We start from the raw sequence: 26,952 nt of genomic DNA, 5'->3' as shown, positions 1-26,952 counted from the left end.
TTGTAAATTCCTAAAAGCCTCTCAAATATGTCGCTTCTTTCCATATCCAGTCATCTTGTTCACACTGCCATCATCTCAAGCCTACATCACTATAGCAGTCTCTCACTGTTACACCCATTTCCTGAAAAACAGTGATCTTTCTAAGACAGAATACTCCTACCACTTAAAATACTAATGGATTCTTGAGTAAAGCACAAATTCTTAAGATTTTTTTTACAAAGTCTTACATGACCTTGCCCTCAATTTTCCCCTAGATTTATTTATTACCTCTCCCTCAATTCTCTAGTCATGTCAATCTGAAGTTTTAAAACAAAGCAGGTATTGTTTAACCTGTGGGCCATCACAAATCATTCCATCAAGGAGAGATACCAGAGTTCATTAAAAGTACACATGTAGATCACTCCTTAGATCCAAATCCTACCTCTACCATTTACTGTCAGTGTGAATTTAGGCAAATAAATTAATCTTTAGAAATGAAGATAATAGGGCTGGGGTTGTGGTTCAGAAGTAGAGCACTTGCCTAGCATGCATGAGGCACTGGGTTCAATCCTCAGCACCACATAAAAAATAAAATAAAATGAAACTATTGTGTCTACCAATAACTAAAAAATATTTTTAAAAAACAGTACCAACCTCATAGAGTGACAGCTACAATCAAATGAATTGAAGTGCCTGAAGAACTAACAGAAAAAACATCCTTTTACTGTTCACTTAATATTTTCATTCAAATCTCAGGTTAAAATACTTCTTCCATAAAACCTGTATTTCCTAATCATAGCATCTATTTTGCCATGCTCTATTTGTACTAAAATAGCTTTATACCCTTCAAATAGGACAATTAGACAAGTAAATGGTCAGAGTCAACATAAAGAGATAACAATCATAACAAGAACACTTTTGCTAATATTCTCCTAATTTATTTGCAGTTTGTCATTTTTTAGATTGTATTTCAGATTTGCTTTAAATTTGCTTTAAAGTTTAATGGCCCATGATCCACAGACTTTGAAAAAAAAAAAAAAGAAAGAAAGAAAGAAGCTACTACTATGAAAATAAATTCAGTCATTCTCAATGGACAGATAAAGTGCTGGAATGAGGAAGTCCATGGCTAGAGATATAATGATATGGATATAACGTAGCTTATGAAACCTTTTTATATAGTAAACTTTCCAAGTCAGCATTCTACTTATGAAAGTACTATAAATAGCACTTCCTAAACCAAAAGTATAATAATAAATGTTCACTACAAAGGCAAGATCCAAAAAAAATCTGAATTAAGTTAACATCAAATTTAATAATTGATATCAATCTATCCTATGTTAAAGTAAGTTTGTTAGGAAATAAATAATCCATTTTAGAGACTAATTTATCAAATGACCAAAGTTTTAAAAACTGTTTAAAAAGTTTTAAATATTATTAGATATCAAGATTAGTATTTCATTAAAAATAACAAAACTTTTTCTAAAAACATTTAAAGTAATTACACTTTAAAAAACAGTCATGGTGGAGTACACCTTATAATCTCAACAACTCAGATGGCTGAGGCAAGAGGATCTTAAGTTCCAGGACAGCCTGAGCAACTTAGAAAGATCTTGTCTCAATAAAAAAAAATAAAAAGGGCTAGGGATGTAGCATAGCGAAGTGCCCCTGGTTCAATCTCCCCTCTCCCCAAGGAGGAAAATAAAAAGGAGTAATTAACATTCCAAAAAACCACGTAACAGCATGGTTACCAATGAAATGCTTTTCCTAGCAATAGAAAGGTCATTGGTCTTCCACAAATAAGGGAACAATGGACATATTTTCCTTTTTTAAATGGTTTTTTTAAACTATGTTGGGGAGAGTAAATAAATAAATAAAACTGAGAAGTAAACTAGTGGAAGACTACTTTCCCTGCAAGAAAGAAATACTTCAGATTTCAGAGATTAGCATGACAAGGGAACAAAAAAAAAAGTCCTAGCTACAGGATAATTAAAGTTAATTAAGACTTTTCTAAGTCCAAAAATAGAAAGGAACAAGGGAAACAAAAAAATTTTCCCTATTTTAGTTCATTTTGCTACTACCAATTTCTGCAAAGTGAATATATTCTGCCAGTTTAGTGAGTTAAAGAAAATAAGATTAAATTGAGGTAATTAATTACACTTGAGATTTAGTATGAAATAGTTATTGATTGATGGGTATTATTATTCAAAGTACATGTATAAAGACACGAATTGGTGTGAATACACTTTGTATACAACCAGAGATATAAAAAATTGTGCTATATATGTATAATAAGAATTGTAATACATTCCGCTGCCATATATAAATGAAAATAGTTAATTAATTTAAAAAGTTATTGATACCTTCTCTATGTGGACTTCTTTAATTTCAAGTTGTTCTGTCTCTTTCAACAGGTTTATTTTGGCATCTTCTAATGCTTTTACTTCTTCTTTTAATTTTGATGCCTGATTAAAATCTTGTAAGGTAATGCAATTGTCCAAAGCTTCTTTTGCTTCAATTAGTTTAACTTTTATTTCAGCCATCTAGAAAAAAATAAATACTGATTGTGTAAACACTAAAAAAAATTATTAATGTGAAAATCTATAGAAGACATGAGTATTATTTTAATATCTCAATGACCCAGAACTTAAGCAATAAAACTTACAGTCACAATCTTCCTGAATTATGGATCAGCAAATCTCCAGACTGACAAAATCTGGTAACTTTGTAAATACTTTTATAGTTTGATATGTAATAAATAATTTGACTTTGTGAATAATATCACAAAATCATATTGCAAGAGGAATTAGACTTGCACAACTACATTACTCAAACACTTCTTTAATTTAAGAGACTGACCTTGATTTCTTTCTTCCTTGCATCAGATGGATCAACATTAACACCAACAGTTACAATAGGCGCTCGAATCTCTGAGATAATTTCTGTAACCTGATAAGTTATAATTCAAATTATAAGGTTTACATATCTGCAAATGATGTCAAACTGCTACATGAAACTCCAAGTATTATCTGTCATATGTCATTTACAGAAAAACAGAGCAAAATATATAGGTAAAAGTAGCACACATTCTGCTTGCTAGACAGTTTTAGAACAAAAAAGACTGAACACATCTGACTAAACACTGAGGATATCTGAAGGGAAATAGGCACAAAGATGTTAAAGATTAATTAACCCTCATATGATATCTGAAAAACAGAAAAAATAAATTATGATGCCCATGATTAGACACTATAAATTAAAATTCTGTCTAAACTCTTCAACTCATCTCTTGTTTGGCTTTGTGGGAATTAAATACAGAAAAGTAGAATATCCTTTTATTCTTCTACTGGGTACACAATGCATAAATATTAATAGCATAACCAAGGAGCCATTTGGACACTGGAGATGGCTAATTCAGGAAAAGGCTGCCTCCCAAATCAAAGTACTGCAGCAAACGCTAGATAATCACTAAGAACACTGTAGAAAGAATTGAACCTGCAACTCAGACTACATAATTATGTGAAAATAATACAGGTCTCTTTTGGCTAACCTAGAAAAAAATAACACTTTTGAAAACAGTATTGTAAATAAAATTTATTTCCATATTTACCAAGCACTTTATGAGTAGTACCTCATTAAACAATAAAGGTAGGTTTCGTTGTTATTTTGTAGTTGAGTAAAAAAACCTAAGTAACTTGCCCAAAGACACAAAGTCAGAAAGTATCACAGGGGTTTCAACCCAGGTATTTGTGACTTCAGCCAACTCTTAGTACTGCAGTACCCAGTGCCTCATGGGCAAAACCTCATCCTACTACTACTCACTTTCTCCCAAACCTATTCTACTTTAAACTGATTAAACAGAGTAATAGACCCACCAAAGAAGGAAGGTATGTTAAAAATGTGTATGTGTGTGAGAAAGAGTGAGAGACAGAGGTAGATAATTTTTTAATTTTTAAAAACTTGTTAGACAAAACAAAAAGTTCTAAAGAGAAATTAAAAGTCATTGACCAAAACCTCTTTATCAACAATGAGCAAAATCACTTACAATTTGTATTCTCTTATTATCATCTATAATGATATGAAGAAGTCTTTCCACAAGAAATGAAATTAGGGATATAGGAGTTGTGGGTAGAGTAAGAATCTCCTGCAAAATAGCCAACAGTCGTTTCCTACAATCAAAGAGATCTGTTTTAATTTAAATATCACTATGATAGAACACATTTTATCTCTAACATTTCACTTACTTAAATTTATCTTAGTTTTTTCACTTACGTTTATCACTATAGGTTAAAAAAAATCCATATGTACAGACTAGGTAAAAAAAATTCATATTCTGCAAAACAAAGTTTATAAACCACCCTATAATCTTTAATAAATCAAAATAAAATGACAAAGTCCCAAACATGAACCAAACCTTTTAGAAAGTAGTACTACTATCCCTCTCTGAAATAAATACAAATAGAGATTTTTTTTTAACTAAAAGCTAAAAATAATTAGTCTGAAGAAACTCAAGTGGGTTTACATACATATACATCACATACACACACCATCATAATCCACAGTGTCATTTTAGTTAATAGACTACATATATAATGAGAGTCCCATCAGATTAAATTGGAGCTTAAAAGAGTGCCTAATGACACAATAGCCACAGTAATATAGTTCAGCACATTACTCTGTGGTGATGCTGGCATAAAAAATAAAAACCCATCACATTATTACCAATATAAAAGCATAGTTCATACAATTCTGTACAGTTACAGTATGTAATATTTAATAATAAATGAGTACTATTGTATATATTTAATAATAAATATATTTATTTATATTTTTATCTAACAATATACATTTATTTAATAATAGGTGAGTAGCTATTGGTTTATGTATTTACTATACTGTATTCATCATTATTTTAGAGTGTACTTCTACTTATTAAAACAAAAGCCTACCATAAAACAGTATTCCATTTTATGTTATGCTGGTGGCAGCCTTGTGTTTGTTATAGTCTCTTCATTACACCAGGGGGCCATATCATGCAGCCTACACCATCTTGGTTTTTGTTCGTACACAGCATAATGTTTGCATACCAACAATATTTAATAACACATTTCTCAGAATGTTTCCTTTTGTTAAATGACACATAACTAAATGTCTATGTGTATATATACATATAGAAATATACAGAAAAGGAAAATGAAAACTTTTTAAAACACTTAGAGAGCTAGGGTAAATATGTCCAATCATATTATAACAAGACCATTATTCCAATATAGGAAATTAGAAGAGTAAATATGAAAAAGGATTAACATTTACACATACCTTCCTCCTTCTTCACTGGTATCCAAAGACTTGATAATCAGAATCAATTGCTGACCTATGAACTCTTTTGTCATCAAATTTTCAATGTAAGAAAAATCACCTTTTTGTTCTTCAGTAACTACTGGAATGCTCTGGATATAACTAAAACAAGCAAAATTAATAAAGTAGGATCTAGTGTACACCAAAGAGAAGTTGATTCCCACCTTTAGGCCAGAAAAAGATCTTTTTCAATTAATATTATTCTAAAAACATGAAGTTTATACCCATTCAATAATAAATGTTATTATAATGAACTTTGCAAACTTTTGATGGAGCTAAAGAATTAGAAAATGTATTTTCTACTAAAAATATTCAAGTTCTGAATCTCTTGTCCAAAAGTTCAAGTAGTCATAAAAATCTAGTCTTTCCTTATCATACCTAATTAACAATCATTCTTTTGTTTAAAATAATAGTAATAATAGTAATTACACAAGTAATCCATGAATACAATTTAAAAATTTTTAAATGAACAATTTCATAAATGTACATTATCCTTTCTTAGGACCCTATTTCATTTCTGTAGTGTTCTTATTTCACTGAATATACTACTAAAAAAAAAAATCACCATTAACTACCTTTCATCCTTATCATTGCCCAAATTGAAGCCTTTCCCAACCCTCATATCAAGATTATATTCAATACCCTATCACAAAGGTCTCCCTTTCTCATGTGTAAAACCCCCCAAAACAAACCAAAAAAAAAGGCTGCTTAAAAGCAAAATTTAGACATTTACAAGGAAGCTTAGTAGACTTTTCGTTTTAATCAGTGAAAATGGGAAACACCCTAAATATCTAACAGAGAAATAAATTAAATGCTACCAATGTACTATGGAACAATAAACTCTTGTCTAGACTATACAGATTTATATACAACAACATATAATGCCTTTGGCCATCAACACTTAAAATAAATAAATAAATAAATAAATAAATGGAAAACAAGAGTGTATACACACACACATACTTATAGAGCTGTTCTTTTATTTATTTGTGGGGGTGGGGAGTTGGGGCAGGTAATAGAGATTGAACCCAGAGATATTATGCCATGGAGCTCTTTTTATATTTTACTTTGAGAAAGGGTTTCACTAGTTGCGCAGGCTAGCCTCTAACTCGTGATCTTCCTGTGTCTGTCTCTCAAATAGCTGAGATTATAGGTGTGAGCCAATACACCAGGCTAGTATACTATATTTAAAAAAACAAGAAAAAAACTATGTATACATTCACAGTAATATATATAAACAAGGAGGTTTCAAAGTACATATCCCACATTGTTTAGTTGTTAACTAATCAATCAATTAATCAATGGGATTGGGAAAGCAAGAAATAAAAGGAGAACTCAATATTTTTATTTTATGTACTTTTGTAATTTGAATTTTTACAAGAATGAATATTTTACTTGATAATTTTAAAGTGAAATGTATAGAAATAAGTTATGCAAGTAATTTAAGAAAAACAAATTTTTTAAACTTTAAAACTAAAATCTACATGGTAAGTTTTTAATAATAAAACTGGCCATAAAATCCCACCCAGAGTTGAAAACTATGGCCCAAGGACTAAATCCACTATGCTATTTTCGTACATCTTATAAGCCAAAAATAATTCTTACTATTAAATTTTTTAAGGTTTTTACACACTGCATATTATACAAAATTCAAATTTTAGTGTCATAAAAGTTAATAAAATTTTATCAGAAAATAGCCACATTCAAGTCATTAACATAATGTATTCAGCAAATTTTGCACTACCGTGGCAGAGCCAAGTAATTTTTTTTAAATATTTATTTTTTAGGTGTAGTCGGACAAGATACTTTTATTTTATTTATTTATTTTTATGTGGTGCTGATGATCAAACCCAGGGCCTTGCATGTGCTAGGTGAGCGCTCTACTGCTGAGCCACAATCCCAGCCCCATAGCTAAGTAATTTTGACAGGGAATATATGGCCCACAGATAGGAAAACATTTACTATCTGGCACATAATAATAAGTTTACCAATGAATTAAAAACACACACACACACACACACACACACACACACCATTATTATTAATTTCATGGAGAAATGTTCATAATCATGTCTCAACAGCTTTGAGGAATAAAACCATAAACATATTGACTACTGACCAGTATAGGATATTCTCCAGAATACCTAATATACATACCCATTTATCTCTACCTGTCTAAAAAGGGGTTTTTAACTTACTCCCAATCAAGCATGACTTTGAAGAAAGGGCTAAGACCGACACACAAACACAATAAAAACCAAAAGAAAAAAAATTTACCTCAGTAAATATTCTGCATATATAACAGGTTCTGGCAAAATCTGCTCTAAAAATTCTTCACCTTGATCCCCTTGTAATTTCAAATATTCACAAAGAGCACGCCAATACAAAGCTATTTCAGGAGTTAATGTTTCCACTGGAATCAATTTCCTTCATTAAATAAGAAGACGATAAGAAAAAGAATAATCTTTATATTTAGTTAAAATTTTGAATAAAAATTGAAATGAAAAGATTTGCTTTATAATTACCATTCTTTTAATGACATCATAAATTAATTATCCACACACAATGAACAAATATACAATAGGGATGCATGTTTTTGGATTTTCTCAGGGAAGGCTAATGCAAATATCAAAATAATAAAATGGGAGATCACAGCTAAAGTAGACAGTCTATAATAAATCAATGCATTCTTATAGTACAGGGGGGAAAACTAGAAAAAAATTAAAGATATTGATATAAAGCAATAGGGAGGAAAAACTAATTTTATTTGCAGAAGTTCATAAGCACAATTCAAATAATGAATCCCTTATGTACCTGCCATCATTGTTTTTACAGATTTCCACCAGTTCACTGAGAGGAGTCATTGAAAATAAGGCATTAAGAACTGACACTGCCACTTCAGAAGAATTTTCCACATCCAACCTATGCAGCAACTCCAAGATATTTCCTTCAGTGAAACGTAACCAGCCCCGGAGAAGATGTTTCTGGATTGCTTGTTTCACAGCATCTATTGGATCATTTGAAACATAGATAAACAAAGGCTCCCCCTAGCTTTCATTTCATGTACTTTATCCTTTTTCATTAATTTCTTTCAGATTGATGTTAACATCAAGACGATATTTACAATACAAATAGATTAAGAAGCAGAACAAAGCATATTAAATAAAGAAAATAAAAATACAATGATACTGCAAAAGTTATAATGATGCTCACTTCCAACTACAAATGTAAAAAGTTCAGCACCAAATACCCAACTAAAAAATTTTGCATTCCCTCTACCCTAAGACAATGGACTCCAGGTATTAGCCTAGAATTTATAATATCTATTATTCTACTTTGTTGCATCTATAACACAATTCTATTTGCAGAAGTGAATTAAACAAATATACATCAATGCACAAACCTTTGTCTTAGGTTTTAAGACTATCCTACTCAATGACTTTGGACAATGTTTTTCAGACAAAAGTTTGTTTTCTTGCTATAGCAAAATTACACCATCTTGGCCTTCCCATCAGAGTTGGGAATTTTAAAACATCATTCCTATAAGTAGATTCTGTAGTTTAACAGATGGGGAGAGGGATATTATACCGGCCTAATGCACCAGTATATGGTCTGTCAAGTATTTGCCAAGATACACAAATTTTAAGAAAGATAAAGGGCACAATCCCCCCCAAAAAAATGCCAAATGTTTTCTCTGATATAAGGAGGCTGACTCATAGTGAGTTAGGGAGGGGGGAGCATGGGAGGATTAGATGAATTCTAGATAGGGAAGAGGGGTGGGAGGGAAAGGGAGGGGCCAGAGGATAAGCAAGGGCAGTAGAATGTGATGGACATCATTATCCAAAATACATGTATGAAGAATCGAATTGGGTGTCAACATACTTTATATATAAACAGAGATATGAAAAATTGTGGTATATTTGTGTAATAAGAATTGCAATGCAAAAAAAAGTACATATATAAAGGCATGAATTGGCATGAACATACTCTATATACAAAGATATGAAAAACTGTACTGTATTTTGTAATTGCAATGCATTCTGCTGTTGTGTATTTAAAAAAATAAAATCAATAAAACTAAAAAAAAAGGGGGGGAGCGCACAAAAAGATTCTAACTTCTGATGTTAATTATCTCCATAGACCTAAATATAGTTTCTCCATCTATGAAACAGAAAGGTTGAAAGCTCAGCTCCTTCAAAATTCTAAGACCTTTAACACAATGAAATGTTTTCTGTATGATCCACCAACTTCTACCAAGTTTATGGGAATGACAGGCTTACTCACCCTAATTTCTAATACTTGTTTCCTAAACTCCAGTAAGTCTGACTTCAAAATCTAGTAAAACTTTCATATATAAAGATGTATATCTTACCCGATCTGTCATTAAGACCTTGTTGAAGGATCATTACTCTTTGAGCAATGGACATTGCTCTCATATGAACCTTTTCAGCTAAAACCTTAAAAAGGTAATAATAAAAAGATGGTCATTAAACTTAACACAATTTATAGATTTCTTAACTAGTAATATAAATAACATTCATCTTAGTAAGTTAACCAGAATCTCCAAAAAAAAACTCGGACAAAAATTCTACCTAAATTATCTATACTCTCCATAATCTTAGAGAAACCACTATTATGTGCTAAGTATTTTCCAAAAGTACTTAAAGAAAATGGCTTCTTTTAATATGCCTGCAAAAATATTGAATATATTTACCTGATAAGCCAATTTTCTGACAGACTCTTTTACATCCTTGGTGCGCCCCACAATTTTTGGCAAAGTCTTTGCTGAGGGTGCAATGCATGATAACACTGCACGCCTAACTTCTGAATTTGAATCATTTTCTACCAAAGTAGCATATGCTAAAAATAAAGTATTACATTTTAGTACTAAAGAAATTATTTAGCAAGTCTTATTTTAAATTTTTTTTAAATTACATATTTTAGTCTCACACACTTAATTTTAACTGAAAATATTCTCCACCAACTTCCCTTCTAAGGACAGAACGATAAATTAAAAATAAACTAGGTGTGCCTAAAAATAACCCTAAAAGTGAAAAGAAAATTTACTTTGTGGGCAGTTTAATTTAAACTGGTATGGCTTTATTAGAATCCATGATTTGAATTTTTAATGAATGCATGGTAAAAATAACTTCTGGTGGTCCTCACTAAAACAAAATCCATTTCTTATACTTAATTATATTTATTCTTGTACTTTTCACATTGTTCCCAGCTTCATTATCAAGTACATGTTGACTATCAAACATATATGTTTTATACAACATCATTATGCATATCATTTAACACCCCAAAATGCCAAATACTACAAGCTATCAAGCTTGATTACAAAACTGGTAACAGGGACAAGTGAATAGTTAAGCACAAAAGTGTCTAAAATATATCTAGCACATATGGAAAAGTGAAATTGACAATTTTATGACTCCAGAGGTAAAGTTTTTTTTTTTTAAATAAGGGATTAAAAAGTACAAATCCTAACAGAAGTTAATAATTCTGACACTAGAATTTCTGCTCAAAAAAAGACACCTAAAGAAAAGTGAAACAATGAGCAAAAACTGGAAGACATATGTAAATCATATAATCTAAGGATTTTCTTTTCAGAATATACAAAGAACTCCAATAAATCAATTAAAAATTGATTTTTAAATAAAAAACAGATAAATGGATAAAACACACTGGCAGGCATCATATAGAAATAATAATGCATGTGTAATGATGTTTTGGTCAATGACAGACTAAAAGCATGTGACAGTAGTCCCATAAGATTACAAAGGAGCTGAAAAATTCCAATCACCTAGTTACATCTTAGCTGTGGGTTACATCATATCATAATGCATTATTCACATGTTTGTGATGACAGATATAAATTAACATACTGTACTGCCATTTATATAAAACAAAGTACATATAAGGTATAGCATTTAATACATGACACTAATAAAACACTTCTTATTGGTCTATGTACTTGTCATACTTTTTACGGTTTAGAGTATACGCCTTCCACTACTAAAAAAGTGTTTGTAGAAAAGTAATGTCACGCCATCGTTGGCAGCAGTCTCATACATCTCATGTTCAGCACATCTCTTGATTGCACCAAGAAAGCACATTGAAAAATTGACCTATAGCATCTAGTTTGTATAAGTACTCTCTATGATGTTCACACAACAACACAACCAGAAAAATCAACCTAAGAACACAAAATGTATTCCCATACTTACATGACACATGACTATAACTGGCTGCTAAATATATGAAAACATGAGCAACAATGGGATACACACACGCAAACATACACCCACATCACCACTGCATTTTAAATCTGATATTACTAAATATTGACAGGATATGGATCAATGAACACTTTCATGCTCTATTACTAGAAATATTAATTGTAAATCACTGGGTAGAGTACTCATAACTTATCTAATAAAGCTGAACACACATATATTCCAAGTCCACTGTTAGGCATAAACCTTATAAAAATATTTGAACATACATACCAAAAGCTATGTAATTAAGAAAATTCATAATAACAATTTTTTTAAAAGCAAAATAATTGGAAACAATTAAAAAATACATTAAGATTAGAAATAATAAACTATTAACTCCAAACAACAGAATGCTATATAATACATTAAAAAAGTATCACATATAAACACTAAAATTAAAAATAATTTTGAAAGAAAAATATAGTACAGTTCACACAAAATGATAGACAAAACTTTACAAGAGCCACATATGATTATGTTTTTTAACTAAAAATTAAGTTTTTTTTTTCAAAAAAACAATAATAATAATTACTTCTCAGAGACAGGTATACAGTTGTGAGATACAGACAGGAAGACTTCAAAGACACTGATAATGTTCTTTTTTAAAATATTTTTTTTAGTTTTCAATAGTCCTTTATTTTATTTTATTTATATGTGGTGCTGAGAATCAAACCCAGTGCCTCACACATGTGAGGCAAGTGCTCTACCACTGAGCCACAACCCCAGCCCATGTTCTATTTTTTTAAATTGTGTGGTTGCTACTTGGGTGTTCTACTCTTCTGTATATGTGTGTGTATGTGTGTGTGTGTATGTGTGTGTGTGTTACACATACATATATGTGTAGTTCAAAATAAAAAAATTACAATTGCTGAAAAATTAACAAAATCAATAAAAACTGAAAAGATTTAGGAGGTCACACATACCTTTAACCACTGGACATTCATCATCCTTGGGATCCTGAAGTCGTGAAAGAGCCAGGACTGCTTGTATTCTCACATTTGGAATTTTATCTTTCAATCTAATAAGCATGGCTTCATTAATTTTATCAAACAAATCATCATCAATCTGGGCATTTTCTGGCATACTTCCCAAAAGCTTGTTTATGAGCTGGCATACTCTAAATCTGACTGCATTGCTGTTTGCTTCATGAGACTAAAACAAAAACCAATATTCCTAGTCAACATACCATTCCTAAATATTCAATGCCACCTGAAATGACAACAGTAATTCATTATTTGCTAATAAACTATGAATGCATTTATATATAACTATATAAAGATACTTTTTATTCAGTTTGACAGTTTGAAAAAAAAAAGTATTTACTAAATTACAAATTATTATCTTTGTAGGAACTTGTAAAATAGAAAACTCACTGAAAACAAGTGAGAACTGATTGAAAGAGATCATCAAACACTTGATGCTGAAGTTATTTGTAAAGCCCACCTTTTACTGTTAACCAGAGTTATTATATACTCATTCACAGATATTTTCTCAATCACCAGATATTGTCCTGACATATACAAAATTTAAAGTAAAAGTTTCTACATTACTTCCCCAAGGTGCTAATTTTCATAAGTACCTTTAAGAGAAAAGTAAACAAATAATTTAAAATGCCACCATCTTCCTCTTCCTCATCATCTTCCAAATTGGACTGGTGAAATGAAGTAACAAATTTTGCCGCGAATTCTATTACCCTCTCCACGGCTGGTTCCCGTTTATAGACCACCATAGCATATTTAAGGTAATGAACAAACTCCTCATGAAAAACTGCTTTATCATCCATCTGAAAGACAAAAGAAACCCCTCATAAACTGCACTGATTAAGATCCTTTAACCCAACATGACCCTAATACTGTGAGAGCACTAGCCAAAACACAAACTAAAATCATTGGTAAGCTCAGTTATCCAAAACAGCAAAAACAAAGAAGTAAGTCTGCACGAATTTCTCTCTAAGCTATAATTTGCACCTCTCAGAGGGTACACCAGAGTGACTTTGGGCAGTTAAAGAATTCTTATGTTTTTTTTTAAATGCCCTTGAAATTTTCATTACGCATTTAGTGTCACTGGAGTATAAACCTGCTTTTTCATGAACTCACAACCAACAATGACATATTTAGCCCTTTCTATCACCTGGAAATTTCCCTTGGTAAAACTTTCACATTCTATCCCATCTCTTACTTAAAGCCCTATTATACTTCCTTACAATTTTTCTTTGATATCAAGATACCTTATCTTTCCCCAAATCATTGTCCCTTTGCTCCCTAGGCTCCACTCAAAACACAGTAAGGGAAGGGCTAAGTTCCGATGCCTAATGGGCATTTGATGACTGGTTCCAGCTTGGCGGTGGCAGGAGGTTGGGGCTTTTCTGCGAAACGACGGCAGAGCCACCGAGCCCACTCTGAGTACTGACGCTCGGTGCCTCGGCGCCTTCCAAGTTCACTGCAGGCTCAGGATTAATGGTCCACACCGCCCCGGAGATCGCAGGAGAGAGGGAAGGGTCAGTGCAGAAAAGCCAGGGCGGGTCCTCGGGTGGACAGCGCCCCCGGCGACTCGGGCAAGTGGCCTGATCACTGTAAGCCGCGGGTCACGACAGCGAATAGGGGTGGAGGCAAGATGCGTCAAGTCCGCAGAGCGACAGGAGGCCCTCGGGGAGGCTGGGCGGAGGAAGGTGGGGCGCGGCGCTCAGGCGCGGGCCGCTGGGAGGACAGCTTACCGTGCCGTAGGTGCGACTCAGCGCCACCACCAGTTTCGCCTGGTTCTGGTGAGGCTGCTGTGCCAGCCGAAAGGCTTCCTTAATCGGCAGCAGCCTCTTCTCCGCTCCCATGGCGCCTAGATGACTACCGTCGGCCCCGAAACCCAGGATTTTAGTCTCCACTGACTCCCGCAGGCCGGCCTCTGAGCGTCCAGGGCGTGGTTACCGCCAGAGCGTTCAAATAACTCCCGCGGGAGATTGAAACATCGCGAGAACGCCGCGAGCTCTTAGGATGCTTGAGCGGGAAGAAAGGAGTCCATCCACTTAGAGCCCCGCGACTTGGGCGCATGCGCCTAGGATGTGTTTCCCCGCCCCCGCGCCCCCCGTTTTTCCCGGTAGGAAGTGGCGTTTCTAAGGACAGGAGGCGTTCGTTCGGCCGGAAGTGGTGCCGTCAGGGATGTCAAGCGGAGACTTGGTGCGACGTTCGGGACAGGGCTGGTGGCGCTAGGCGTTAGCGGACTCGCGTGGCTGGGCGTGAGGCGAGAAAGCAGAAAGGATCCTCCACGGTGAGAACAGGGAGTCAGCCGAGGGAACCGTCTCCGCTCCTGCGGCGGGGCAGGGAACCCGAGGAGGGATGCGTGTGGAGGTGGAGGAGGGACCAGGCGTTGGCGAAGCCGGGGGCGCGGCCGGCGCGCTCCGAGAAGCCAGCCGTCCCGAGTTCCCCGGATCCCGACACCCTGCGGCCCTTGTCCCGCCCTCTGTCCTGGCCTAGGGTGCCTGGCACTTGCCACGGCGAATGGAGGCGGGACCTGTGAGGAGGAGCAGCCCGGTGTAGTCGAGCTGCCGCTGGCTCCGGGCGTGCGAGCTTCTCCGGCGTCCTTCACAAACCTGCGGGAGCTCGGTGTAGTAAACAAAGGGAGAGAGGTCTTAGGGGTCGTGGTTAAGAGAAGGAAGTCTTTAAACCTTTTTTTTTTTTTTTTTAAATGAAATGATCTCCAATAAAAAGGAATACCTCTGTTGAGGCTCAGGACATACCCCTCCAAAATATGTCACTAGAGAGTGCTTACTTGGCGTATTTCTGGCTGTTATATTCTGAGAAACCGCAAATCAGGATTAGTTCTTAAAACTGTCTTTGTAAAGCATACACATTTAAAGACATAAAAAAGTAAATCATCATTTACGACAACTTTAGTAAAGTATCTATGTCAGGAAGAGGGCTCTCCCCGGACAGTTTTTATTACTGGAAAACTATCTGCATGACACGACTGCCTTTATTCCCCAGACATTATCTCTCCGCATCTTTCCTTAACTTATGGCACCACCTGCTTCCCCAGAAGCCCCAAGCCCCTCTTCCTTATGTAGTTCAGGATGCTTCAGTCATCTGACCCTTCTAGTCTCAGTGTCTTGTGAGTCTTCTGTGCCGGTGTACGTTATTAAATGTGCTTTTTTGTTGTTGTTGTTAATGTCTTTTTATCAGTTCCTAATCCAACCAAAGAACCTAGGACGACGGAAAGAAACATTTCTCCCCTACACCTCAGTAACTACTGCCGGGTGAAGAAATAGAAAGTTACAACAAAGTTGCCTGTACAACTTTAGAATTAACCTTTCCTGAAATAACAGATATTTTAAAATTTACTGTTAATTTTGATCATGCAAATTTTTATATATTAACCATATGAATAGATATCGCTGAATGAATAGACTGTAGTGATTTGGATGTTTTGAATGTTATATGAATAATCATAAGTGCAACTGGCTTTTGCAGTCAATATGATTTTTAAGTGTATTCATATTGATAATGTTAATAGTAACAATGTGCCAGAGACCATTAAATCATTACAAAAACCCCTGTAAGGTAATTTCAGTCTCCTTTAAGATGATGAAGCCAAGGCACAGACCAGCTGTCAAAGAATAATGTTCCTCTGCTTCATGTCCCTAATTCCTGAAACTTTGAAGTATTCAAGTGCTAGTTAAGTGAGTTGCCTGTAGTTTTGAAATTAACATGATGTCTAAATTTAAAGAAAAGAGAGGTATTCAAATTAATCAGAGTAAAAGCATAGAGGCCTAAAAATGCACAGATTATAAGGAGAGAATAGATAATCTCACTATAACTAAAAGGCAGAATACTTAGAAAGCTGTGGTGAAAGAAACCTAGAAAAGGCATTAATTTTTTAACCAGGTATACTCAATTTTATTACAACATGTCATCAATATAAATGATTGAGATAACTTACATTTTTTTCTAAGTCTTTGAAATTGGGTACTATTTTACTGTAACCACATTTCAGGCACTGAGTAGGCCCATGGGGCTAGTGGTACAGGGCTAGTGGCTACAGTAGTGAACTGCACAGAACTCTTCCTTTACTTTAGGAGAACTAGTTCATATACCATTTTATTTTGATGTAACATTAACTGATAAACTAAACATTAGAACAAACTAATATTTGGCGACATTTTACTTATTTTGATGACTTTAATTGTACCCCTCTCTTTGTGTTTGGGTGCTTGCTACCTTTGTTATTTTGTAAAGTTTCTAATTGTATTATGTAGTACATTTTATTTGACTATCTCACCATCAATGAGAAACTTCATAATGTTTTGTTAGTTACTAAAGGATGAGGCATCTGGCCACCAGAGGTCAGCCTGTTTTCATTTTTTTTTTTTTTTTTTATGATTAGTGCCATGCTTTTGTTAAGTATTTTTTGAAAATTATACTCTGAAAATTTTTTAAAGATGCTAGATTAAATTTAAACATCACAGTCTTACCACTCTAAAGTTTACATGGGTTTTGCCTTGTTTTTAGTGCTGTGGAAGAGAACAAATAATAACAACTATGGGAATTTCTTCCTGTCCTTGGTAAAGTTAGTTTGACTAAAAAAATAACAAACACTAAGAAAAGATGTGTATTAAAGGTATCAATTACCAATATTTCTTTAAAGGTAAATTGTACATGGAAATGTATAGAGTACATTTAGTTTTTTTTTTTTTAATTTTTTAGTTGCTCAAAACATTACAATGATCTTGACATATCATACATTTGATTCAAATGGGGTACATAATCTTAATCTTATTTTTCCACGTGTACAGATTGCAGAATCACATTGGTTATACAGCCACGTTTATACATAAGGCCATACTAGTGTCTATTGTATTGTGCTGCCCATCCTATCCCCCCTCCCTTCCCCTCCCCTCTTTCTACCCAATCTACTGTGACATGTTTCTCTCTCTTTTTTCTTCCCCCCTCACACCATCTTATATGTAATTTTGCATAACAATGAGGGTCTCCTACCATCTTCTGTGCAGTTCCCCTTCTCTCTCCCATTCCCACGCACCTCTTGTCCCTATTTAATGGGAATCTTCTTCTCATGCTCTTCCTCCCTGCTCTGTTTTGAGTCGCCCCCCTTATATCAAAGAAGACATTCTGCATTTGTTTTTTAGGGATTGGCTAGCTTCACTTAGCATAATCTGCTCTAATGCCATCCATTTCCCTGCAAATGCCATGATTTTGTTGTTTTTTAGTGCTGAGTAATATTCCATTGTGTATAAATGCTACAATTTTTTTATCCATTCATCTATTGAAGGGCATCTGGGTTGGTTCCACAGTCTAGCTATTGTGAATTGTGCTGCTATGAACATTGATGTAGCTGTGTCCCTGTTGTATGCTCTTTTTAGGTCTTTTGGGTATAGTCCGAGAAGGGGAATAGCTGGGTCAAATGGTGGTTCCATTCCCAGCTTTCCAAGGAATCTCCATACTGCTTTCCAAATTGGCTGAACCAATTTGCAGTCCCACCAGCAATGTTAGAGTACATTCAGTTTTGATATGTGTTTTAGTCAGCTCTGTCGTCACCCTAACCAAAAGACCTGACAAGAATAGTTTGAAAAGAGGAAAAGTTTAGTTTGCACTCAAGGTTTCAGAGGTCTCAGTCCATAGGCAGCTGACTCCACAGCTCTAGGCCCAAGGTGAAGCAGCACATCAAGGCAGAATGGCATGACAGAGGAAAGCAGCTTAGGAAATGGTGATCAGAAAGCACAGATCTCAGCTCACTGGGGACAAAATTATAAATCCCCAAGGCATGCCCCTAGTGAACCACCTCCTCCAGCCATACCTTCCCTACCTTTCTACAATTATTGATATCAGTGGGTTAATGCACTGATTATGTTAAGGCTCTTATAACCCAATCATTTCGTCTCTAAATTTTCTTGCATTGTCTCACACATGAGCTTTTGGGGGAACACTTTGAATCATTCTGCCCCTGGCCCCTAGAAGCTCATGCACATCTCAGAGCAAAATATGTTTATAGTCTGTTTTTAAGCCTTAAGGATCAGCCATGCATGGTGGTGCAAACCTGTAATCCCAGTGGCTTGGGAGGCTGAGACAGAAGGATTGTGAGTTCAAAGCCAAACCAAGCAAAAGCAAGGTGCTAAGCAACTCAGTGAGACCCTCTCTCTAAATAAAATACAAAATAGGGCTGGGGATGTGGCTCAGTAGTCAGATGCCCCTGAGTTGAATCAGGTACCAAAAGAAGGAAGAAAGAAAAAAAAAAAAGAATCTTAACGATTCCATTGTCTTAACAGTTCCACCATTTCCCAAAAGTCTAAGTCCAAAGTCTCCTCTGAAACTCAAGACAAATTCTCAGCATGAGCCCTAGGAAAACTCAAAAGCAGGTTACATACATTGAACATATAATGGCATAGAATAAACAATGTGGAAAAATTTTGTACATGGACTGTTAAGGATAACAGTAATGGGTTCGTTGTTAGGTCTAGGATTTAGGTATGCCTTCACATAGACTTTTTCTGCCTTTTTGCTGATTTCAAAAGTGGAGTAACCCATTTTTTAGAATGTTTTGAGTAACAACTCAAGTGTACCCAAATAATTTTATAGATGCAATCTGCTTGAAATGAAAACAGTAAAAATATAAGCACAAAGAACAATTAAAAGCCCTTCTCTTGTCTCAGTAAAGTTAAGACAACAGTATGTGACAGATGTTGATATTCATTTCAGATTGAACTAGGTAATAATACATACATTTAAAAGGTTTTTATACCCAGTGACCCAAGAAGCTGAGGCAGGAGGATCACAAGTTCAAAGCCAGTCTAAGCAACTTGGTGAGATCCTGTCTGAAAATGAAAACTAAAATGTGCTGGGGATGTGGCTCAGTAGTTAAGCACACCTGGGATCAATTCCCATTACCCCCCCAAAAAAAGTGTTTATATTCATGTTTCTTAAAGTTATAAGGAGTTGCCTTTGTTTTGCTGTAGTAGCATCATATTTGTTGATCTTGCTCTTTAGGATTGTTTCTTGTATACCCTATTACTAGATCACCAAAATACAACTTGGGGGTTTTTCTCTCTCAAGAATAAAACAACATTTCTGTGGTTATTTACTTCAGATCTTAGTTATTCCCTCATTAATTTTTTTTTTTTTCCCGAGATAGGGTTTCACTGAATTGCTGAGGATTTTGTTAATTGTGCTGAGGATGGCCTCAAACTTGGGATACTCCTGCCTTTGCCTTCTGGGTTGTTGGAATTACAGGCATATACCACAGTACCTGACTTTTATTAATTCTTTCAAACAACATTTATTGAGCCCTTAATATATGCTAGACACTGTGCTGAGAACTGAAGCATATAAAAAAATTATTAATTAAAGCCATACCATATGACCATGTTAGCACAACTCAGTGTATTTGAAACTACAGATATTCACTGATTTTTATTTTGTATATTACCCCTTCAGAATAATACAAATGAGATCTTGATAATGTTTCTTGATTTTCTTTCATTTAGTACTATACCCGTAAAGTCCATCTGTGTTGTTACATATACTTCTAGCTATGCATATTTCTAATGTGCTTCTACTGCATTTTACCTATCTTCTCTAGTGATGAAAACTTAGAATATATCTAATTCCTTATCACTGATAGAGCTTCAGAGTATATCCTAATGCTTGTTGGTCTTAAGGAAAATTTATTTGCTATATACCCAAAAGTAGAGTTGCTGGATCATGAGCTGTACAGTTAATTTGGCTAAGTATTAATGCCAGATTTCTTTTCAGAATGGTTATACAATCCCACCAACAGTGCCAGTTCCTACAGGGAACTCACTAACACTGGACGTTATCTAGCCTTCTAATTTTCACCAAACTATTAGCATAATGTTATCATATGATTAATCCATTTGGATTTTCTCTTCTGTTAATTGGATATTCTTGTCTTTTGCCCATTTTTTAAATTGAATTTTCTACTAGTTTGTTTTGTGTTTTTCCCCTCTCCTTCCTTTGCCATGCTAGAGATCAGACCCAGGGCCTCAAGTATGCTAGACAAGAACTCTACCACTGAACTCTGGGCTAGAGCCCCAACCCTTTTTAAAAAATTAATTTGTAATTAATGTTGTATTTGATATCTTTAGTTCACTCCAGGTATTATTGATTCTGGTGATTGAATTAATCATTGTTTGGTCCTGTGCTCTATGCTATTTTGTTTATTTTCCCTGACTATATTAGCTTTATGTCACCATGACCAAAATATCTTGACAATAACAACTTAAAAGAGGAAAGGTTTTTGTGGGGGCGGGGGCGCTACAGTTACAGAGGTTTCAGTATGTAGTTGGCTGGCATCCTTTCTTTGGGCCTGAAGTGAGGCATGAGGCAGAACATTAATGCAGAAGAGTATAGCAGAAGGAAGCTGCTCAGTTCCTGGCAATCAGGAAGCAGAGGGACAGAGAGAACGGGCCAGAAACAAGATACAGTACCCATGGTATGTCCTACTGAACTACTTCCTCCAGCCCTGTCCCACTTGCCTGCAGTTTTCATCCTCTCCCAGTAGTCCATTCAGCTACCAGCGGATTAATCCACTGTTAAGGTGAGAGCCCTTGTGATTCAGTCATTTCCCAAAAGACCACCTTGAGCATTGCTGCGCAGACAACCAAGCCTTCAACACATGAACTTTTGGTAGACTTTTCAGATACAAACCATAACATCAGCCTCCAATCACAAAAGTATTCTCATCTATTATATTTGATTAACTATATGGTTTTACCATCCTCACTTAGGTTTTATCCTCCTATACACCTGGCATTATATAGGTGTACAGTTTTATTTTTCTTCATTTGAGCCACTTGTACCAATAAATGTGCTAAAATGCATTCATTTCCCCCTTGAATTTATGTACCACTCTTATACTGTATTCCCAAATTATATGTGACTGTGTTCTGTTTTATTGAATTATGTCTGATCTTACATTCCATCCTATTTTAATTTTTCAGATTTTTATAATTAATAGTTTGAAGATTAAGAACACCCTTTACTAGCAGAAAGTTCTGTAGTGTTGAGGGAAGAGGTCTAGGAGGGATAAGGGGAAAAGGGGAAGTACTGAGGACTGAATTAGAGCAAATTATATTCCATGCTTTTGTAGTTACGTCAAATGAGTCCTAATGTTATATATAAAACTAAAAAAAGAACTTTAAAAAAAAAAAAAAAAAAAAAAACCTTTTCTCCTCTGTTTACTGCTTTGGCCATGTGTGAAGTTTTATTCTTTCTATATAAACATTGAAGTTCATTTTTATTAAGTTCCTCAAAATTTTGCCCAGAGTTGTATAAATTAAAGCTAGTATCTTTGTAGCATTTATTTATTTCATCTATCCAAGAGCATGGAATGTTTCTATTTCTATGTCTTACTTGGTCTTATATATTATTAACTAGTCCTTATGTCCTTTATAAATTTGGAGACATTTGTTTTTCCTACTGTTAAATGTACTATATAATGTATTTTCTTGTTAGTGTTGCTGATATTGAAATTAATATTTTATTGATTCTTTTCCAATTCCTGCACCTGTCATTTATTTATAACATTAACTAGCATTTTCAGTACCATGTCAGACAGTATCATTCATACTCTGATCTCACTTTTTAAAGGAATATATCTCATTTGGGATCATATTTGCTTAAAGTTTTTGGAAAGTAAACTTTACCTAATCTTTTTTTCCCTTTCACTTTTGGAAACTTAAATTTATAAATTTCTAAAGTTGAACTCTTCTTTCTTTCCCAGAAAAGCTCTACTTATAACATTTTTTTTATTTTCTTTAAGGTACTGTTAGATTATGTTAAGTAATAGAGTTTTTGAAAATGCATTGAGCCTATGCTTTTTATATTTCATATGTCTCTAGATTTGAAGTTAATTTTTTTATTCTCATAAAAGAAATTAGTCAGTTTTCATGCTGTTTTTCTTTTTCTGGAACAGCTTATATAAGATTGTTCGTATGACTCAGTCTCTGAGACTACATCAAGAGTTCCAACATCTAGCAGCTCTATCACCAGGACAGACCCTCTAAAACTAATCCTAACAAGTACATCTAAAGGTAAAGAGATAAACTCTCAGTTTGGGCTTTGGGGCATAAGGGATCTGTTTTTTCAGGAGTAATTTTCTATGTGAGAACTGTATTCTTAAAAACAAACTGGACCAGTTTTGTTCCAACAAAGTATTAAAATGTCCCCAAGCTCTTTCCTAATTTTGTGATTATAAGAGTTCCCAACAGGAAAATCAGCCTAAGCCTTTGACGTAGAGAGGAGAAAATCAACTAGGCTTTTTTGCTTAGCATTCATTTTCTTGGTTTTGTGTAAAGTTAGATGGGTGGTAATGTTACTTAGTGCCTTCAGACTTTAATATCAAGTCTCTAGTTTTCTCATTCACAGGTTAAGGCTACTTTTCCAGATAGTCCAACCACTAAGTCAGGAGTTTCCAAGGGCATTTACCTCACCTGTGGAAAACTTCAGATCCTTGCCTACCAGATGTTCTTGACAACTCATCCCATCATCCCCATTCTACATAAGTTGCCATACCAGCGGACAACCAAGACAACTGCTGAGCTTTTTATTACCAAGTAGATTTAATGTCACTGCCAACAAAACAGAGTGGACAAAGTGTCTCTTGATAATATCACTACCCGTTGAAACTACGCCAAGAAAATCAGCATGCCTAGTTGAGGACCCTTCTCTTCTTGGGTAGTCAGGATTTAAAGGAGATACTCTGACGTGTGCCACTGGTAAGTGACTAACAATTTTACTCGCTGAACTGGTCCTGATGACTAAGATGTCTACCTTGTAAGTGAAGAATATACATCATACTCTTGAAGAACTGCACAGTGGTGTAGGCCAGAGGCATACTCTGTGTGTATAATGGACTGACAAATTAATCTTGGTGAAAAGATTTGTCATGTTATTTCTATTCACCAGTGTTAGTCATTATTCTGCTGGCTTAGATTGTTAACCTTTTTCTGGTTTCTTACTTTTTTCTTAATGGGTCCCAGAAATCCCTCTCCTGACCCTTTGTCAGACTCAGAAAGTGAGGAAGAAGAAAACATTAGCTACCTAAATGAGAGTTCTGGAGAAGAGTGGGATTCCTCAGAAGAAGACGACCCCAAGGTGCCCAACCTAACACCTCTTGAGAGTCTTGCCTGGCAGGTTAAGTGCCTTTTAAAATATTCTACAACTTGGAAACCTTTAAATCCTAATTCCTGGTTGTATCATGCTAAACTCTTGGATCCAAGTACACCAGTTCATATACTTCGAGAGATAGGTCTAAGACTCTCCCATTGTTCCCATTGTGTCCCCAAACTGGAACCAATTCCTGAATGGCCCCCTTTAGCCTCTTGTGGAGTCCCACCTTTTCAAAAGCCCCTTACAAGTTCCAGCAGGCTTTCTAGAGATCATGCCTCTTTAAATGGAGCACTGCAGTTTGCTACCAAACAGTTAAGCCGAACATTGAGCAGAGCTACTCCCATACCTGAATACTTAAAACAGAATCCTAATTCATGTGTTTCTGGTTGTTGCTGTGGCTGGCTAACTAAAACAGTAAAAGAAACCACCCGCACCGAACCCATCAACACTACTTATTCCTACACTGACTTCCAAAAGGCAGTTAACAAACTCCTAACTGCTTCATTATAAAGAGTACAGTTCACCCTGATATCTCTGATGTTGCTATTTGAAGTGGGAGTCCAAAATTAATTACTACACAGGCTACAGCTGAGAAACAAATGCCTTCTCAACCAAATTGCCATGTCCTAACAAGCTAAAGCATCCAAGGGCCCTGTGTTTCAGCTATACAAAATATGTGTGGTAAGCATACTTCTGACAAACCCTAGAGATAAAATGAGAACTTCAGTAAAGAATTAGTCAAAAGAAAACATATTTTAAAAGCTAACTTGAATATTCTCCACAATTAGTATTCACCCTACTTCATTTTGTTCTGCCTGCCTGAATGTACTTGTTAGATGTCTGGTTATTAATGGATAGGAAAAAATAAACCATCACCCTTTTGTTACTGAATCAACAGAACAGACTGGTGGGATTCAACCATCAGAAAGCAAGAAATTAGCTACCCCCACTAAAATCTTCTCAAGTATGGTCTTCTCAACATTCATTTCTACAGCAGTAGTTAAAGTGAGTAATTACATGAGCGAAAATGATAGGAATGTGGATTTCTCTCTCAGATTTTATATGGATATACCTTTTGGGGGTTCCTGTTTTTTATGGGGAGTGCATTTTCAAAATTAGCCTATGAAACTCTAAACCTATTAAGGTATCTGCATTTACAACTTGAACATTCTATATCATAGGCTTTTACCAGGCTTTCTGTGGCTAAATTGGCCCATAATATCATCCCTTGAATTATAACAGTCCGCTATTCTGTAGGGAGTATGTTTCCTGGATCTTGGCACTAAGACTTTTGTCATGCGCAAATAAAATATATTCAAAAAAGATAAAAAGGATTAAGAGAGAATATAGTTTCACTATCAACTGGTAAAAAGATTAAAACATTTCAACTGTCTTACATTTCATGGAGCAGAAATTTATGCCCTTTCCACATCCATTGCAAACATTTCAAAAACCCTTCTAATATTAATGAATCAGCCTAACACATCTGAAATTAAGCATTTTAGCAGCATTTTTTAAGTAGATTAACTTCTGATTTTCTTCTGACTGAATAAGGAAAAGTATATGCCTTTGAGTACATTGCCAATGATTCTACTATGAGCCAAAACATAGAAATCAACATAAAATAAAATGCATGAGACCATTAAATTTTTTGACATATCCTACAATAAAAAGTGAAATTTGTGTGTCATTGTGGATAACTGGGCATCTAAAGGGAATCATAAAACATATTGTTAAAAATGTATCATATATTCTCTTTATTTTAGTTTTGCTTTTTCTTGTTCTCCATAATTGCTATGTACAAGGTTGAATAAAAAAAAAAGCAGTGATACAATCACAAATTTTGTAAATATATAAAAGCTTAAGGAGAACGAACAATGTTTATAACCTAATAAGTATTTCTACTGAGCTTTAGTTATCCTGTCTTAAGGGGGAAAATAAGAGTATTATACTAAGTAGGGGGAAAAAAAAAAACTTGTTCATGGTAATTATTGACCTGGACCTATATCATACTGTTAGTATAACTGAATGTATCAGAAACTGTTCCTATATAGATGTTCTGTGAAATTGGTTTTTTAAACGTTACAAAATCTGTTTTCCTTTTTTTTAGGGGTAAAGATTGGAGGAGGTAGGAAAGAAATCTGAAAATTAAAATGTGTTGTTTATGTATCCATAACATGTTCGTGTGTGTGTGTGTGTGTGTGTGTGTAAAAGTGCCTTGCTTGTGAATGCATTTTTGCTATTCACTCCAAAAAGGAAGCCTTTTTCCACCTTGGCAGCTGAATAAACAAACATCTTTGTACATGCGGAACAGAGTATGGTCATTTATCCTCCACAAATGAAATGGATCCTGCTTTGCATAAGGCATATTCAACATTAAAATAAGTATTGAATGCAGTTAGTAGACAGATTTATCTATATCTATGTAGTGTCTGACAAGGTGTCTTGGCATCTTTAGAGAAGAACACACTTGAAGAAGAAGAAAACATCTCATTCAGGCAAGACTCAAATTTGACCTCATTTGTTTCGTTATTTTAAATAATCCCAGGTTGTACAAAATAATAAGTACCTGAATAAGCCTTAAGCCATTTCTTCCTTTTATGTGTCAGATTTGACGTTGGAGACAAATGTACCATTTTTACATTCTCCCTGTGTGGGCCTCTGATTAAATGTAGTCACCATAATTAGGGTAAAGAAAGACAAAATTTTCACTCTTTATAGTAATAGTTATCAAAGAAGAGAGGAAACAGGGTTTCTAAACCAGTGATTGTTAATAAATTATTTAAAGGTGTTTTCTCTCTCAGTGCAGAGGCAGCCTTTATGTTGAAGTAGTCCAGATACCTTGAACTTTGTCTTTTGGTCCCATCTGCTTCCTAAGAAAAGTGGGGGGAAATCGTGCATGGCGGGAGGCAGACAGATGGTAGGTCTTCTCCAAGGGATTTTCCTTCTAGAGATCCTATTATGCCCACATCTATCCATCTAAACATTTTTCTCTTGGGAAAACTGTTCTGATATTAGATTGCTAAGTAGTTAAGGATCTTAGAAGTCACTTGGGTTATTTTCTTACTGATGCATAAATTGTCTTATATGTTTGATAACTAGCTTTCTACTTTTTGCTCCAGTGTTATAGAATGAAATGTCTTTTAGAGCATACCATTAGTTTTTAAAATATCTATAAGAAATATAGTGACTACTATTATTAAGGA

General features: G+C 34.8%; 2 protein-coding genes across 4 annotated transcripts in view; one reads left to right on the top strand and one right to left on the bottom strand.

The window, feature by feature from the left end:
• Ncapg (non-SMC condensin I complex subunit G) overlaps positions 1 to 14,504 on the bottom strand; it is a 39,727-nt gene extending 25,223 nt beyond the window's left edge. Inside the window, exons 1-11 of the mRNA XM_027939160.2 lie at positions 14,332 to 14,504; positions 13,198 to 13,401; positions 12,542 to 12,770; positions 10,049 to 10,194; positions 9,707 to 9,791; positions 8,149 to 8,341; positions 7,612 to 7,761; positions 5,296 to 5,436; positions 4,022 to 4,145; positions 2,836 to 2,925; positions 2,340 to 2,519 (exon numbers count right to left, since the gene is read on the bottom strand). Coding sequence (XP_027794961.1) covers positions 2,340 to 2,519; positions 2,836 to 2,925; positions 4,022 to 4,145; positions 5,296 to 5,436; positions 7,612 to 7,761; positions 8,149 to 8,341; positions 9,707 to 9,791; positions 10,049 to 10,194; positions 12,542 to 12,770; positions 13,198 to 13,401; positions 14,332 to 14,442 — 1,653 coding nt within the window. The 5' untranslated portion in view covers positions 14,443 to 14,504. The remainder of the gene's footprint in view (positions 1 to 2,339; positions 2,520 to 2,835; positions 2,926 to 4,021; positions 4,146 to 5,295; positions 5,437 to 7,611; positions 7,762 to 8,148; positions 8,342 to 9,706; positions 9,792 to 10,048; positions 10,195 to 12,541; positions 12,771 to 13,197; positions 13,402 to 14,331) is intronic.
• Positions 14,505 to 14,691: 187 nt separating this feature from the next.
• Dcaf16 (DDB1 and CUL4 associated factor 16) lies at positions 14,692 to 26,057 on the top strand. 3 transcript variants are annotated; one of them, XM_071614178.1, is made up of 4 exons: positions 14,692 to 14,876; positions 21,097 to 21,173; positions 22,551 to 22,668; positions 23,003 to 26,057. In XM_071614178.1, exon 4 carries the CDS (start codon positions 23,606 to 23,608, stop codon positions 24,254 to 24,256), a length of 651 nt encoding a protein of 216 aa, XP_071470279.1. In that variant the 5' UTR covers positions 14,692 to 14,876; positions 21,097 to 21,173; positions 22,551 to 22,668; positions 23,003 to 23,605; the 3' UTR covers positions 24,257 to 26,057. The 3 variants fall into 3 exon arrangements, with proteins under 3 accessions (XP_071470279.1, XP_071470278.1, XP_071470280.1); XM_071614177.1 differs by lacking the exon at positions 21,097 to 21,173; XM_071614179.1 differs by lacking the exon at positions 21,097 to 21,173 and having other exon boundaries at positions 22,988 to 26,057.
• The last annotated feature ends 895 nt before the right edge of the window (positions 26,058 to 26,952 follow it).

Source organism: Marmota flaviventris, chromosome 7 (assembly GCF_047511675.1).
Source record: "Marmota flaviventris isolate mMarFla1 chromosome 7, mMarFla1.hap1, whole genome shotgun sequence".
Taxonomy (NCBI): Eukaryota; Metazoa; Chordata; class Mammalia; order Rodentia; family Sciuridae; genus Marmota; species Marmota flaviventris.
Note: the sequence above shows the minus strand (reverse complement) of the source record. Positions and strands in the feature narration are given on the sequence as shown.

What these genes read in the sequence shown, in the direction of transcription:
- Dcaf16 (XM_071614177.1), top strand. Translation starts at nt 23,606, where the DNA reads ATGGGTCCCAGAAATCCCTCTCCTGACCCTTTGTCAGACTCAGAAAGT.